We start from the raw sequence: 16235 nt of genomic DNA, 5'->3' as shown, positions 1-16235 counted from the left end.
ACAGACGAAGGAGAAAAAGCAGACATTCTGAATTCTTATTTCCTTTGCCAAGGAGAATAACCTTGGAATTGGTAGAATAGTCAGAATCCAGTTGGCCATCTGAGAGCTGAGACCCGAGACAGGAAGGGAGATAATAAGAAAGCATGTAGATTTCCTTAATGAGTTCAATTCTCATCAAAGGGGAATCCATCAAGCAAAAAGCAAGCATTTATTAAATACCCATAACGTGTCAAGCATCATACTAGCAACCTAGGGATAGGAAGAAAAACAAAAATAATAGGCCCTCAGCTTTCATTCTATATAGTGTGACAACACATCTATCTAGGTTAGAGAGCTTGATCAGACCTGTGATTTCTCTAGTAACAGAAAACTAAGGGAGGCAGAACTTCTTTGTACCAAAGGAGGTGCCTTCTTTGCAACTGACATTTTCAGTGAGTTGCCTATAGCACTGAGAAGTTAAGTCAAATCAAAAAGCATTTATTAAGTGCTTACTTTGTGCTCAGGATCATAAAGTCAATAAGTGTCAGAACCCAGGTCTTCTTGCCTCCAAGATCAGTTCTCTATCTAATATGCCACTATTAGATGAAATGTACACAAACCATACAAAATGAAATCCTGAGTAGAGCACCAATAGCTGAGGGAATCAAGAAAGGCTTCATGTAGAATGTGGCATTTGATCTGAATAGTGAAGGGAACGAGATGATGAGAATGAGGAAGGAATTCATTCTAGAGACAGGGATAGCCAGTGCAAAGACATGGAGATGGGTGGTACAGTGGAGTGAGTGATACCTAATGTAGGTTTGAAGCCAGCTTGTAACAGAGGAATTTAGGTTTGGTCCTGGAAGAACAGTTTATTGAATAGAAGAGTGATATTGTCAGACTTCTGCTTTAGGAAAATCACATTAGCAGCTATGTAGATAGATGGGAGAGCAAAGAGATGAGGCAGGAAGGCCAATTAGGAAGTCATTACAATAATACAACTGATAGATGGCCTTTAGCAGGATGGTGGACATGTGAAGGGAGAGAAAGGGACGGATGTGAGAGATGTTGTGGAGCTGCAAATAAAAAGATAAGGTGACTGACTGTACAAGTGGGATGAGGGAGGATGGGGAGTCAAGGCTACTGAAAAAATTGACAGGATCCATTGTCATAGTCAATGGTCTCTGTAAGGATATTTGACTTGTTCTGATTTTCAAAGAAAAGAGAACAGAATTCACTGAGCTTGACTTTGGTCCCTAGCAAAATTCTAGAACATATTTCTAAACATTTAGAATTTAGAATGGCTAGAGAAAAAAAGTGATTAAAAAAACAAGCATGGCTTCAACAGAGAGGTCATACCAGACTAACCTGATTTCCTTGTGACTGGTTACTAGATAACTAAAGGCCTGCTACAGAAATTATTTACCTAGACTTCAGCAAAGCATTTAACAAAGTCCATAATACTACTATAGAAAAGATGAGAAGACATATTAAATGATAGTACAGTTAGATGGATTTAGAGTTAATGAATTTGGAACTAGCCAGACCTAGAGTAGTCTATTAATGCTTTGATTTTAACTTTAACAAGGTCTACAGTAAACAGACCTAGAAAAATTTCTTTGGTCCTTAGCTATTTAAATTTTTATCACTGACTTAGAGAAAGAAATAGATGACATTCTTGGATCATTTGCAGATGACACAGAGTTGGAAGAGCTTGCTAACACAGGGTATGAGTCATGTTTCAAAAAGGTCTCGAAAGAAGAATTTTGGAATGATAAAATAAGGATAAATGTAAAATTTTACACTCGTGTTCAAAGGATGAACTCTACAAGCATAAGGTGGAACAGATGTGTATAGTAGCATTTTATGTGAAAAGTACCAGGGGAGTTTAGTGAACTGCAAGATCAGTGTTTAATATAATGAAAGAGTCCTGGCTGTTCCCTGAAAAGACACTCCACCTCTCAACTCTGGGCATTTTCTTTGTCTTCCATGCCTGGCGTGCTATTCCTTTTCCACTCGGGTCACTGACCTCCCTTTAAGCCCCAACTAAAACCCCACCTTCTACAGGAAGTCTTCCTTAACCTCTCTCAATTCTAGTGCCTTCTCTTCCTTATTTCCCATTTATTCTGTATGTAGCTTGCTTTGTATATATTTGTATGTTGTCTTCCTCATTAGATTGTAAGCTTCCTGAGGACAGGGACTGTCTTTTTGCATCCCCAGTCACTGGCAGAGTGACAGGCACATAGTAAGAACTTAATAAATGCTGACTGATTAATTCAACTGTGGGAAATGGTAACTTAAAATAAGCTACTGCAATTTAAGCTGCCACTGCATACTCTTTGATCTGGCAATACCATTACTAGGTCTGTATCCAAAAAGAGATTTAAAAAAAAAGGAAAAGGACCTACAGGTAGAAAAATATTTATAACATCTCTTTTTTTGATAGCAAAGAATTGGAAATTATGGGGAAGCCCATCAATTGAGGAATGGCTGAACAAATTGTGGTATGTAATTATGATGGAATGCTATTGTGCTATAAGAAATTATGAGCAGGATGCTCTCAAAAAAAACCTGGGAAGACTTACATTAGTTGATGCAAAGTGAAATGTACTGTACACAAAGGAACAGCAATGTTGTGGAATGATCAGCTGTGAATTACTTAGCTATTCTCAGCAATCTAAGATCCCCGGAGAAAGAACTTATGGTGTCTGAATACAGATTGAAGCATATTTATTTACTTTATTTTTCTTGAGGTTTTTTGTCTGTTTTCTTTTACAACGTGACTAAAATGGAAATGTTTTACATGACAACACAGGTATAATCTATACTGAATTGCTTGTCTTCTAAAAGTCGGGGAGGAAGGGAGAGAATTTGGAACTCTTCAAAGTTTTGAAAAGAGATGTTAAGAAATTTTTTTACACGTAATTAGAGAAAAATAAAATACTAAATAAGAAAAATAAATTAAAATAAATAGGTGGTACAAAGGATTACTACCATTTTATAGATGATTAAACAAATGACTGGGGTAGTAAAAGTTAGCACTTGGATATGAACTCAGGTCTTCTTAATTTTTTTTTTTTTTTGGCGGGGCAATGAGGGTTAAGTGACTTGCCCAGGGTCAAACAGCTACTAAGTGTCAAGTGTCTGAAGCCAGATTTGAACTCAGGTACTCCTGAATCCATGGCCGGTGCTTTATCCACTGCGCCACCTAGCTGCCCCACCGTCTTAACTCTTAAGACCAATGTTTTTTTGTTTTACATTATGTGGATTCCCTAAATTATGGTGATTAGAAACTCCAGTTTATTAGGAGTCAAAAGACCTGGATTCTATCACTGATTCTAGGCAAGTCCTAAAATCCCACTGAGCCTGTTTTCTTTATTTGTGAAATATGACTAATAATGCTTGTCTAACAACCTTCCTGTTGTGAGGATTAAGTGAATGGGTAAATTTGAAAAGTATAAAGCCATGGTACAACTGCAATATATGCCACCCCATACTTTTTTTTTCAAAGTCTGACATTTTTTAGTTTAATTTTTAAAAGGAAAAATGTTTACCTTTCTGATTTTCATTGCATTCCTGAATGGCTTGTTCACCTTGCTCAACGTTTTCTTCCTATAAATGAAAAGTAAATCATATAATCAAATATCTGCTATGTTTCAACAAACATATTTATCATTTGTTATAACTATATCATTTGTTATTACTATTTCATCTTTAGAATTCTTGTCTTATGCCACTATCCTTCTTGTCGGAGATGTTTAAACATAATTGTGGTACACTGGTCCATAGATCATAGATTTAGAGCATCTTAGAGGACATTTACTCAGTCCCATTTTTCCTCACGCATATATACGCCCCTTTGTGGACAACTGAGGCTCAGAAAGGTTAAGTGATTTACCCGTCACTCAGGTAGTAATAGACAGATCTGGGATTCAAAGACACATACCCTGAATCCAAATCCACTGCTCTTCTCACTGTGCCACAAATGATATATCTTTATCATATTACTATGTCACAGGGTATCAACAACTATTGATGTTTCACAATCTTAATACATCTTGTAACTGAGCAAATTAAAGAAATTAAAGACTTATGCATTCTAAGGAAATGCATCTTTTAGCAAGATCCAGTAAGTATTACAGTCCTGATAAACAGAATTTTTCATTATGAAAAAAATAATAATTACTATAAATTTAATGATTTCTGAATCTGAGAATATTACAGGTAGAAGAAACAAAGAAAAATATGTTCCCCCAGTCCTCCTGCCTCTGCAGTGACATGGTGATACATCATAAAAGAGGACAAAGGATGCAAAAAAAAAATGACATGGTTTTTGGAATGTCTATAAATGTGAACTTAAATGTGATATTTTTTTGGCCAGTAAGAAATCGACAAATGAGAATCAACTGAAGTTAATGAAAGATGAAAATTCAGGGAGAAACAATAGATGTCTTCAAATATTTAAAGAGCTGTAACAAAGAAGAGGAATTAACTTATACTGCTTGGCACCAAAGAGAGAGCTAGGGCCAAAGACTGGAAGGTTCACAGACAAATTTGGGTTATTTGGAATGATATTTATTTCTATGTTTTTTTAAGGGTGATAGTTTGAAAAGGTAAAAAACAAACAAACAAAAAACCCCAACCCCAACCACCACTTTTATAGAAAAAAATCTATTTTTCTTTGCTAGAATAATAGCCACTTAAGAACAAATTCTGTTATTGGTGTCACATCACAATTACCTAAAAGCTAAACCCAAATAAAAGTCTTTGATTGCCTGGCTACTATAAAGGGGTCTGTAACATGTTCTTACAAAATACCTTTTCGGGGGTTTCAGCCATGGTGTCACTGGTTCCTTCTGCTTCGTCGTGGCTCTCTGACTGGACCTCCTCTTCCTCCTTTTGCACTCCTTTACTCTTTTCATTTGTGGGCTCCTCATTAGCTTCCATGGCTCCAACATCCATTTCTGGTGCTGCTCTTTCTTCATTTGACTCTTCTTGATCCTGTGACAAAGTGAATACTCAGAGAAAGTTTTCATTCTTTCCTTTTAAAAAGGAAATTTGACATGATCTGTCCTACATGATTTCTACTGTTTACCATTTCCTATCACATTTATTCTAGTACTAAAATAATAGAAAATAAAATGATACACAATTCTCACAGGATATTAACTTACCTCATTTTGAAAGCAAACTGCTGTGTTAAATTTTTTCCCCTAAGATTCTTGAGATTTGTGTCCATACAGGCAAAATGAAAGAAATCAATAAAGCACTTAAATGTGTCATAAATTCTTTAAAAATATTTTTATATATCATAAAACCTCAAAGAGCTTTGTCACTATTGTGCTATACCACAATCATATTTTCTATACATTAAATATACTTTTCTCCTTATAGATATCAAGCCAAGTACTAATTAAGTGATATCCACAAAGTGGGGTGAAGATATGAAGCCACAGAAAAATATTTTAAAAGATTTACCTTTGGTCATTTAAATCTGCATCAAAGCCAAGAAGAAAGAGAACCAGAATACTTGATTGGTGGACTACTACTTAATAACCCCTCAATAGCTCTCATTTTAAAAAACTTTCCCTTAATCTGTGATTTGATTTTCCTTTTCAAATTCATTCTTTGGTAAGCACTTACTACTGCTTAGTAAAGAATTAATTATCGTTTCCTAGCTTCAAATTATGTACTTCATTGAACATATGGGAATACTTGGAGTTTTACACATAAGCTCTTATTATCTAATCACAATTTTTTCCTTTAAGTACATGTGTGCAATATTTAGTTCATTACTTTTTTCTCCTTCAGTATCATACCTTGATTTTTGTTGTCAAGCTTCCCAGCAATTCCTTGACTAACGTACAAATGTGGCTTGACTTAAAATTCCACCAACAAAGCATCCAGTGGTTAGTTTGAAAATAATAATGATGTATCCCCAAATCTTTTACAAAGGTGGGGGGATTGACAAGTGTATAATATTGCATATAATGTCAGATCAATTTTGCTGAATTTTTTACCTTCATCTTATTTCTTTCTTTAAAAAATTCTTTGTTGTAAGGAATGATTCTCTTGGGGGGGGAGAGATAACAAAAGAAAACGTAGATAATATTAGAATAAAAGATAACAATAAGTCTATTAAAAAGATGATGATGTAAGTACAATAATTTAATTGTTCCTGTTTACATATGTGAAATGAAAGATTTAAGGAAAGGAAAATCTTTTTTATATTGTAATACTGTAATTAACCAACAGACAAGTCTCAAGCAGCCAGCCTGACCAGAACTTTTGAAGCCCCGAACTCATCAGTCTAAGGCTCTAAAAGATCTTCAATGAATCTCTGAAGCCCTAATAAAAAAATCAACAAAGCATAAGCCATTTTGGATGGCTTTACATAGTGCTAATCAAGTACATTGTTGTAAATTAAGTAAGAGTGGGGGAATCTACCATTACATTTTAATTAAAGCAACTATAGTAAATTGTTAGAAAGATATAGGTTAAAATAGCTAATTCTAAGGCATAATACAATTACTTCATTTGCCTACCATTTTCTAAGAACTTCAGAAGTTTTTCTACCTGTGTAGTTTTTGTCTGAGGGAAGTAATATTCACCTTACTTTCACTGTAGGCTTATTTTGCCAACTAAACCAAAAGCAGTTTGTTTACTAATTATTTTATTTTTGGAGGAAGTTGGGGTTAAGTGACTTGTCCAGGGTCACATAGCTGTTAAGTGTCTGAGGTCATATTTGAACTCAGGTCCTTCTGACTGTAGGACTACTGCACAACATAGCTGCTCCTACTAATTACTTTAATAAGCCTGGTTTTCCCTCCACATTTATTCTGTAAGTCATAAGAGACAACTTTAACTCTGAAAGTAAATAGACACTACCTACACACAACAGCCACAGAGGATTGGTTACTAGAACAAAAACGGTCATTAAATGCATCATGTCTAAAAATACACAAACATTAGAATTTCACAATTGGAAGAGAACTTAGAGATCTAGTGCAACTCCTATCTGAAACATGAATCCTTAAATATTTATAATTTTCCAGGCCTTGGTTCTACTCTTTGAGTTGTCAATAAGCAGAATTAAAGTCTTACATGCCAACCATTCCAATATTTGAAGTTAAGTACAATGTTCTCCTCTCTTAAGTCTTTCTCCAGACTGCATTATACTCATTCCAACTTTCTGCTTACCTGTGTCTATCTTAAAATGTGGAACTTTTAATTATAGGAATCAGATCTGGTGAGACCAATGGGACTACCACCTTTGTTGTTCTGGATACTAATTTCTATTAACGCAGGCCAAGATCATATGAACTTGTTTGGCCCGTTCAAAATCCCCAAATCCTTCTCAAGTGAACCACTATATATTCACATCTCCCCTATTCCTATTAAATCTCATCTTATTAGATTGAATCTGGGTCCAATATTCTAGTATTTTGGATCCTGATTCCTTCATAAATAATTAGAAAAAGTAGTATGAATAAAAGAAGTCTAAGGTCAGAATCCTGTGACACTACACTACACACTTCACTTCTAGCTGGTGTTAATCTATTACCCAAAGCTATGTATGCAGACATTTTCCCATCATTTCCCCAAGAATAGGCAGACATATCAAGTCTTCTAGCAGAGTCTATTTCTTTGAAAAACAAGTAATAAATTAGAAAATGCTCAGATTTTTACTTTTGTAGTAGGTCACTAATTTCACTACATAATCCTCATTGATTGCACTTCATAACATAACCATACAGCAAAATTAATGAAGACCTCCATTCAAGGGAAACCTACTGGTTGCCAAGGCTGTTGATTTTAAGTTTTGATAACTGTTAGATTTTTCCTTACATTCTGTCTCTCCAGTCACCATTCCCTCTTACTGGTTCTGACCTTTGGGCCTTAGTATAACAAATCTAATTCTTTCTCCACACCAGAGATCTGCAAATACTTGAAAAGGTTTCTTGGCCTTTCCCTGTCTTCTCTTCTCTTGGTTAAATGACCTGAATTCTTCAACCTGATTTTCATGTGGAATTCTTTACAGCCTTTTCTGGTCACTTTCCAATTTACCAATGGCTTTTCTAAAATATTGCACCTAGAGTATTCTAAAGGCAGTCTGATGAGGGCAGAAAACAATGAAGCCATCGCCTCCCTAGTCCTGTGAAATAGTTTTTTCCACATAGCCTCTGATCCCATGAACCTTAGTGGCTACTCTATCATACTGTTTAATTGTGTCTTTGTGACCCCATTTGGGGTTTTCAGGGCAACAATACTGGAGTGGTTTGCCATTTCCTTCTCCAGCTCATTTTACAGAGGAGAAAATTGAGGCAAACAGGGTTATTAAGTGACTTGCCCAGAGTCAGAGAGCTAGTAAGTGTCTGAGGTCAGATTTGAACCTGGGGAGATAAGGCTTACTGACTCCAGGCCCACCACTCTATCTACCAGCTAGGGGCTGCTCGATCATGTTGCTGACTCCTATCAAGCTGGAAATCCACCAAAACGCCTACAAGTTTTTTTAGCTGAACGGCTTCTCTCATCTTTTATTTGTGAAATTTAATATTTGAAACAGGTGACATTTATCCATATTAAATTTTATCTTACTTAATTTGACCCAATGTTAGACTGGTTATAATCTGTTAAGATCTTTTTGGATCCTGACTGTGTCACCTAGGGTGTTAGCTATATTCCTGCTACCTTGCATCATATACAAATTAGATAAGTGTGGCTTTATGTAAGTTATTGATAAAATTCTTTTAAAAATAATTTTTATTGATCTTTTATTTTTACATTACCACCACTGTATCCTGGAATTCCTCTTTCCAACTCATCTTATAATACACTGTCCACAACTCTTCTTATCTGTTAGAATTGCCTAACAGTTGGGCTGGTGAGCGGGGAACTAGCTCCTTCCTTTTAACTAGCTTCTACCTTTGTGTGGGCAACTACTATTTGCAATTCCCATTTCCACTTTTTCCATAGTTAACTCCCATGGATCTAACTCCTCTCCTTTGAGAGGAAAGAGGGCAAAAGTAGAAGAGGAGAGAGAGGAGAATAGAGGAAAGGGTGAGAGAGACACAAGCAAGGAGGAGGAGGAGATGGGCAAAGGACAATAACAAACAAACAACAATAGAAGAAATGCTTGATTGGGATGGCCCCCTCAACAATACAGGCTGACACCTTTGTTCACAACCTCATCCAAGCAGACCGTGCTAGGCTCATTTTGTGTCTAAAACAGTTCAGATCTGTAATGTTCCCTGCTTTGAGGAAAGCATTAAAATATGAATCAAAGTAGTGCCTACTTCAGGAGAGCTGCAAAGCCCACTTGTACCAAGAAAGGACCCAGAAGCATTAAGATCTTTCTCTTTTCTTGTGTACCTCACAACTCATTAACTCTTCCTCAAGTGCCTTTAAGCAGTGAACCTCAGAGATCAGTAATGCAATGGTTAAACACAGTTTTGGCTTAATAATAGCTTTTAAAGATTAAGTGAACAAAAAGGAAATAAACTTTAAAGAAACAGAAAACAATTTGAAATTAATACACACTATCCTGGAGAATCAGAGGGCAAAGAAATGGAATTACTGCCTAGGATCTACCCCACATGATGAAATCAGCAAAACCAAGATCTACATAAACAGGGCCTCAGGACCAGAGTCCAGTGCCAGTGACTTCAGCACTGTTCTACTCCTGCTATCACTCTCCATGGCCCTTTCTATCCCTCCATTCATAGTCTCCAGTAAGGATGCTGCTGGAACCTTAATGTCTCTTCTAAGTCTAGTCTGGGGGGCGTGGAAGCCCCCTTTCCCTTGATGTCTCTAATTTTGCTTCTGTCTGGGATGCAGCAACAATGGCAGAGGCAAGATCTCTCTCTGCCTCTGGCCTTTTCCCTCTTAAAAGTCTCTCCCTTGCTCTCATAGTTTTGCTTTCCCTTTTCCCCTCCCTTAAGAATGAGGGGGTGGAAGGGAAGAGGAAGGGAAGTTCTCCAATGGGCTTAGTAAAGGGACTTTGTAGAGATTCCTACCTAACAGTATGCATCAGCTTTCAAAGCCGTTATAACAGCTAAGAAGTTTTTGTCAAATGCTTTACAAAAACCTAGGTAAACTATACTGTAGAGCAAAGCTTCTTAAACTGTGGGTTTAAATTCTTAAACTGAATGTAGAGGTCATGAAAAATTTGGCAGCAGTAAAAGGTTATGTATACCTATTTTATATACCTATATACCTGGGGTCATGTAAAAATTTCCTGGACAAAAAGGGGTCAGGAGTGGAAAAAATTTAAGAAGCCCTGCCTTTGAGTATCCCCTTGATCTACAGTCTAGTAACCCTATCAAAAAAAGTAAATTATTTCTTTGACATGGCTTGTTCCTGACAAATTCACCCTTGTTCTTTGTGTTCATTGTTTTTTTCTAAATAGTCACTAACCATCTCTTTAATACTTCAATTTATAATTTTCCAAGGCATCAAAGGTAAATTCACTGACTTAAACTTTGTAGACCCCAATTTTTTTGCTTTTGAAAAAAAAAAAGATATTTTTCTCTTCTCCAGTCCTACCTATATATATGTCTATAGCAGCTCTTTTTTGTGATGGGTAAGAATTGGAAATCAAAGAGATGCCCATCAATTTTTAATGGTAAAACAAGCTGTGGTATATGATTGTAATGGAATATTATTGTGCTATAAGAAATGACAAGCAAGATGATTTAAAAAGGGCCTGGAAAGACCTTTGTCCTTTTCCCATCACCTGTGTAGTGAAGTGAGCAGAACCAGGAGAACATTGTGCATAGTGACAGCAATACTGTTTGGCGAAGAACTGTGAATGACAACTATTTTCAGCAATACATTGATCCAAGACAATTTCAAATATCCATTTCCAAAGAAAGAACGGATATTGATTGAACACGGACTGAAGCATGCTATTTTTCACTTTCTTTCATTTTTTTCCTTTTGAGTCTTCTTATACAAAATGACTAATATGGTAACATTTCACATAATTGCTAAATGAATGAATGAATGAATAAATAAATAAATAAATAAATAAATAAATAAATGAATGAATGAATAAGCATGGCTGATAAAAGCTCTCAAAAGGAAGCAATCATATCTACTACTTCTTTTGGTACCCTAGGAGTTCATCAGGATCTGGTGACCTAAATTAATGAAGGCCAGATAAGCACTCTCTTATCTTGAATATCAATTCTTTTTTAGCCATTTAAAATCTCTTCTTTCCAGACCAAAGATTATTCTCTTTAGCATAAAGAAGCAGACCAGCCTTCTGCCTTTCATTCTCTCCTCACTGGAATTTTTTTCTTACTATTTTTGGAATTTCTTTCCTGACAGCTTCTCAAGGGCTCATAAGGTGATTTTCTAGAAAGAATTTTAGTTTGTAGGATACTACCTATGATTTCTTTGAAGTCTTTGAAATAATAATTGGCAATTATGTAGCACTTTTAATATATGTAAAACACTTTACATTCATCATTTTATTTGACCCTCTCAAAAACCCTGTGAGATGCTATTATAACTCCTTTTTACAACTAAGGAAACTGAATTGAAGGAGTTAAGTAACAACTCTGATCGTATAGCTATGATTCAGTAACCATCTGAAGCAGGATTTCAAACCCAGGTCTTTGTGAATCAATGTCCTATGCATTGTTTGTATTATGTTACGTGGCTTGTCTCTAAATCTAGGACACGTGCCAAACTATATTCAACTTTCTTTTCCCTCTCTATCATAAATTCTAAGAGTCATTATTTCCTCTCCATCCCGATGTTCCCATCATTTCTCCTTCAGCAGCCAGGTCTTTTCGTTGGAAACAATTGGGTCCAAAAGGGCAATTCCTCTTATTGTTTCTTTCACATTTTAAAGAACAAAACTGCCATTACAGCGAGCCAACCCATAATTAGCTTTTCACTTAGCCCAAAAGTGGTTTCACAGCTATCCAGATATCTGAAGCTCCCTATCCCTACTATACCACAGCTTCACATGAGGCTCATGAGCTGCCTCCCCAACATCTATTTCCTCCTGTTGACAGGTATTTCAACATCACTTCTTTCTGCCTGTTGAACTTCACATTTTCTCCCTTGAGTGTATCCTATTATTATATGATGCAATTCTACCCCTTATTTTACCTGTCCTGATCCTTTTGAATAAGGTATTAACCTTCTTGAGCTAGCTCCTGTCACAATTCTCAGTGAAACCCACAAGGATCTCCAATTTCTTTTTTACTTGTTACTAATATTTTGGCCATGTGCATCTAAAAGTTAGATGCCATGGATATAACTATTTTCTCCTATCTTGGATTCTGTCTCCTTTGAATTCCTTGGTGTCTTGAAGGGTATTCTTCCTACATAGTGGCTATCTTGTATGGTAAATCACCCTTGCAATATAAGGCTCTTACTTCTATGTTTGGAGGGGCATGATTTACTCTACTGTATATGTGAATCCATGTTGTCAGAGGTTCAAGTGTACTTCTGGTTCTACTGTATTTGGGAAATACCATTTTAAACAGGCCTACTTTCACTGTTATTCCTTTTGTGATTATGCTATGCAATATTTAGACAAAAACAAGGTTCAAGAGGCCTAGATGATAGGAGTACAGATTTAGAGTTGGAAGAGATCTTATAAACTTCTGTTCTAACTCCTCAAAATGAAGCTGAGCCCCAAAAGGTTGAGAGCTTTGCCCCCAGCTACACTGCCAGTAAGTGGCAGAGCTGGGAATGCTAATGTAGGTTTTCTGACTCCAAATCCAATATATTTAACCCTTCACATGGTTCTTCTCCAGGGGGTTCCTATTACAGACCTACAAGTAGTCCCTCCTTCACGCGAACCACAAATGGGACTTTTCTGTGCCACTGGAAGACAGTGTGCAGTTAAAATTTTAAAGGCAGATTCTTTGTCATCACCAGGTTCTAGCGCTTCTTTCTAAAAGAAGAAAACACAGAAACAGCAACTCCAGCAGTAAGGATAGATCATTTGGCTAAGGGTTCTTTGTGCTCTAGGCAACAGGTGTTGAGCCACACAGGATTTGTCTAATATTATACAATTATTGTTCAGTAATTTCCTAAGAGACTAGCAGTATGGGAACAATAACTTTTCTCAGAGGCAAGAGAGCAACTGGTTTATACACAGGAAAACTCATTGTATGAGTATATAAACATGAATCTATTGATAAGAGCTCTTTAGTCAGGAAAACCTGAGTTCAAATCTGACTTCAGTTAACTTACTCTCCATCTGGATCAGTTTCCTCATAATAATAGCTCCTACCTCCTAGGATTGTTATATGAGGATCAAGTAGGATAATATTTGTAAAGCACTTAGGCATAGTACCTAGAACATAATAAGCACTATATTAATGTTAGCTATTACTTTTTATCTTTCACAAGATTATCTAGAGTAATAAATAATAAAACAAGTATAAAGCTTTTCTTATGATATAGCATGATTTACTACCTAAATGTTTATATACTAAATAATTTATATTTAAATGAATAATGATTATAAAAGCACATATTTTCTATTTAATATAGTTTTGATAACTTTCAGCTACTCTTCCCTATGTGAACCAAATATTCCTCATATGCATTTTGCATATATTCTTCACTATTCTCTTCTGATATTTTTCTTAATATGAAAATCTCTCCAAATCATCCTCTTGGAGGATGATTGTTCTTACTAGAGTGTTCTGATTTTGTAAAGATTCTGTGCTTTAGTAACAATTCTTTAGAAGCATTTCCTCCTACTTAAAACGAGAGTATATATGTATTCTTAAAAATTTAGGATTTTCTTCCTAATTCTCTAGATTTTTATATTTTTCCCAATATGCCTGAACTTTAATCTATAAAACTGGCCCATTATCCACCTTAGTATTTATTCTTTAAGAAACCTATTTTCTAATTATGTGTAAGGAATATCCATGTACCTTTTCCTTCTGGCAAAGGTTGGTTTTTCACAACCAAACCTACAAAATCAAAGATCTTATAATTAAGTTGTGTATATAACAAGGAGAACTTTGATTCTGTAGGTGTTGTTCTGAAAACCAACATATTACTGATCTAAACTATTTCCAGCCTCACTCACCTCTAATCTTGCTGCTGAGGTATAGATGCCTTCTATAGCCCCTTTCCATGGCTTATCCTAAAATCAGTGGTTGCACAGTTCTAAGGAAGAAGCTGTAACTCAACACTTGCTGTCACATCACTACTAGTTCCCATGGTATTCATTATTGACCAAATGCAGTAAAAACATAATAGGTTAGGTAAACAGGAAGATCTATTATTCAAACTTAGTTACCTAAGAATAATTTAGGAAACAACAGGTGGTCCCCTTCTTTTGCTTCTTTTTTTCCCTTTCAAATTCTATAAGAGCCCTGATTTACTCATAAAAATCATCATTTGGGGAGACAGTTCTAGTTTTACTGAAAACATTGAGAACAATTGCAAAGAGCACCCTATTCTCCCCTCCTCATCTTATATCACCCAGATGCCTTCTCCCAATATCTCCTCCTTAACCATGTTCTTATAGGAAGAGGCAGCCCCTCTACAAGGAAAAGTGATCCCATTTTATTCCATCTTCTCAAAAAATTACCCCTTCTCTCATGTATCTCTCCCTTTCTACTGGCTTATTTATTGCCCACAAACATGCCCATATCTCCCTCATTCCCCCCAAATCCTCACTTGATCCCTCCATTCCCACTAGCTATTGTCTCATCTATCTCTTTCCCCCCTTTTAAGTGGCTAAACTTCTTGAAAAGGCTATCAATAACTGATGTCTCCCACTCTCTTCTTAACTGTGCAATTTGGCTCATAAGTGAAACAAAGCAGCTCTCTCCAAAGGTATCAATAATTTCTTAATTGCCAAATCTAATGGCTTTTTCTCAGTATTCATCCTTTTTGATCTCTCTACTGCCTCTGACACTGCCAATCACTCTCTTCTCCTTACACTCCTCTCTGGAGAAAAAAAAAGTATTTCTGTATTATTTTATCCTGGTTCTCCTAAACCTCTGCTCAGTTGCTACTGTTCTTTGTCCAGGTCACACGTGATTAACAGTATTATCCCAGGCCACTGTCCAGGTTCCTCTTATTTTCTACCTCTATACTATTTCAGTTACTGACATTATCAGCTCCCATGGATTCAATCACCATCTCTATGCTGATGTCCCACAGATCTACTTATCCTCTCTTCTAAGCTCTAGACTCCCATCTTCAGTTTCCTAATGTACATCTCAAAGAGGTTGATGGACATCTTAAATTCAACATTTCCAAAACCAAATTCATTATCTTTCCCTTCTTAATACCCTCCCTTCTGAACTTTCTCATTACTGTCAAGGGCACCAGCATCTTCCTAGTCACTGGGCTCACAGCTTAAGTGTTATTCTCAATTTCTTTCAGTCCCCATAGCCAATTTATTGCCAACTCTTTTGGATTTTTATAACACCTCTCACATACATCCTCTTTTCTCCTCCAACAGTGCCACCACCTTGGTTCAGGCCTCTAACATGTTACACCAGCAATAATGCAATAGTCTCCTGCGTGACCTCCCTTCCTCAAGTTAGGTGTCTCCACTCCTGTCCATTCTCCACTCAACTGTCAAAGTGATCTTCCGAAAGCAAAGATCTGACTGTGTCACCTCCCTCCCTCCTTCAGTAAACTCTAGTGACTCTCTATCACCACTGTGATCAAATATAAAACCGCCTGTGTATAAAGTCTTTCCCAACCTGGCCCCCTCCTGCTTCTCCAGTCTTCTTACATCTTCTCCAACCCCACACTCTATGATCCAATGACAATGCTCTCTCTGCTGTTCCATGTATAAGACCGTATACTACCTGTCTCCCAGGCTTGGACAGGGAAAACTATCTTTCCTCCTCATCTCTGCCTCCTGGCTTCCCCTAGTTTCACCCAAATCCAAGCTAAAAGCCCATCTTCTGCAAGAAGCCTTTCTCAAGCCCCCTTAATGCTATCTGCCTTCCCTCTGATATTACCTCTATTTATCCTGTTTGTAGCTTACTTGTACACAGTTGTTTCTGTCTCTCTCTTCAGATAGTGAGCTCCTTGAGAGCAGATACTATCTTCTGTTTCTCTTTGTATGCCTAGATCTAGTACTTAGCACAGTGCCTGACACACAGTAGTAGCTTAATAAATGCATATTAACTGTTTTTACCTGGCAAGTTGAGGAAGGAAAGGATAAAAGAGGGTTAGGAAGGGGAAATGTTAATGAACTGAATATTAGCATCAGGGGAATAATAAATGATACTTTTAAAAAATCA

General features: G+C 36.5%; 1 protein-coding gene across 2 annotated transcripts in view; it reads right to left on the bottom strand.

The window, feature by feature from the left end:
• RPGR (retinitis pigmentosa GTPase regulator) overlaps positions 1-16235 on the bottom strand; it is an 88899-nt gene that overhangs the window by 12939 nt on the left and 59725 nt on the right. Inside the window, exons 15-17 of one of the 2 annotated variants that reach the window (XM_043991843.1) lie at positions 6000-6050; positions 4798-4980; positions 3534-3591 (exon numbers count right to left, since the gene is read on the bottom strand). In XM_043991843.1, the coding sequence (XP_043847778.1) occupies positions 3534-3591; positions 4798-4980; positions 6000-6050 (292 nt within the window). The remainder of the gene's footprint in view (positions 1-3533; positions 3592-4797; positions 4981-5999; positions 6051-16235) is intronic. The other variant, XM_043991844.1, reaches the window with a different exon arrangement.

This window comes from Dromiciops gliroides, chromosome 3 (genome assembly GCF_019393635.1).
Source record: "Dromiciops gliroides isolate mDroGli1 chromosome 3, mDroGli1.pri, whole genome shotgun sequence".
Taxonomy (NCBI): domain Eukaryota; kingdom Metazoa; phylum Chordata; class Mammalia; order Microbiotheria; family Microbiotheriidae; genus Dromiciops; species Dromiciops gliroides.
The sequence above is the reverse complement of the archived record's forward strand: the minus strand, read 5'-3'. Positions and strand labels throughout refer to the sequence as shown.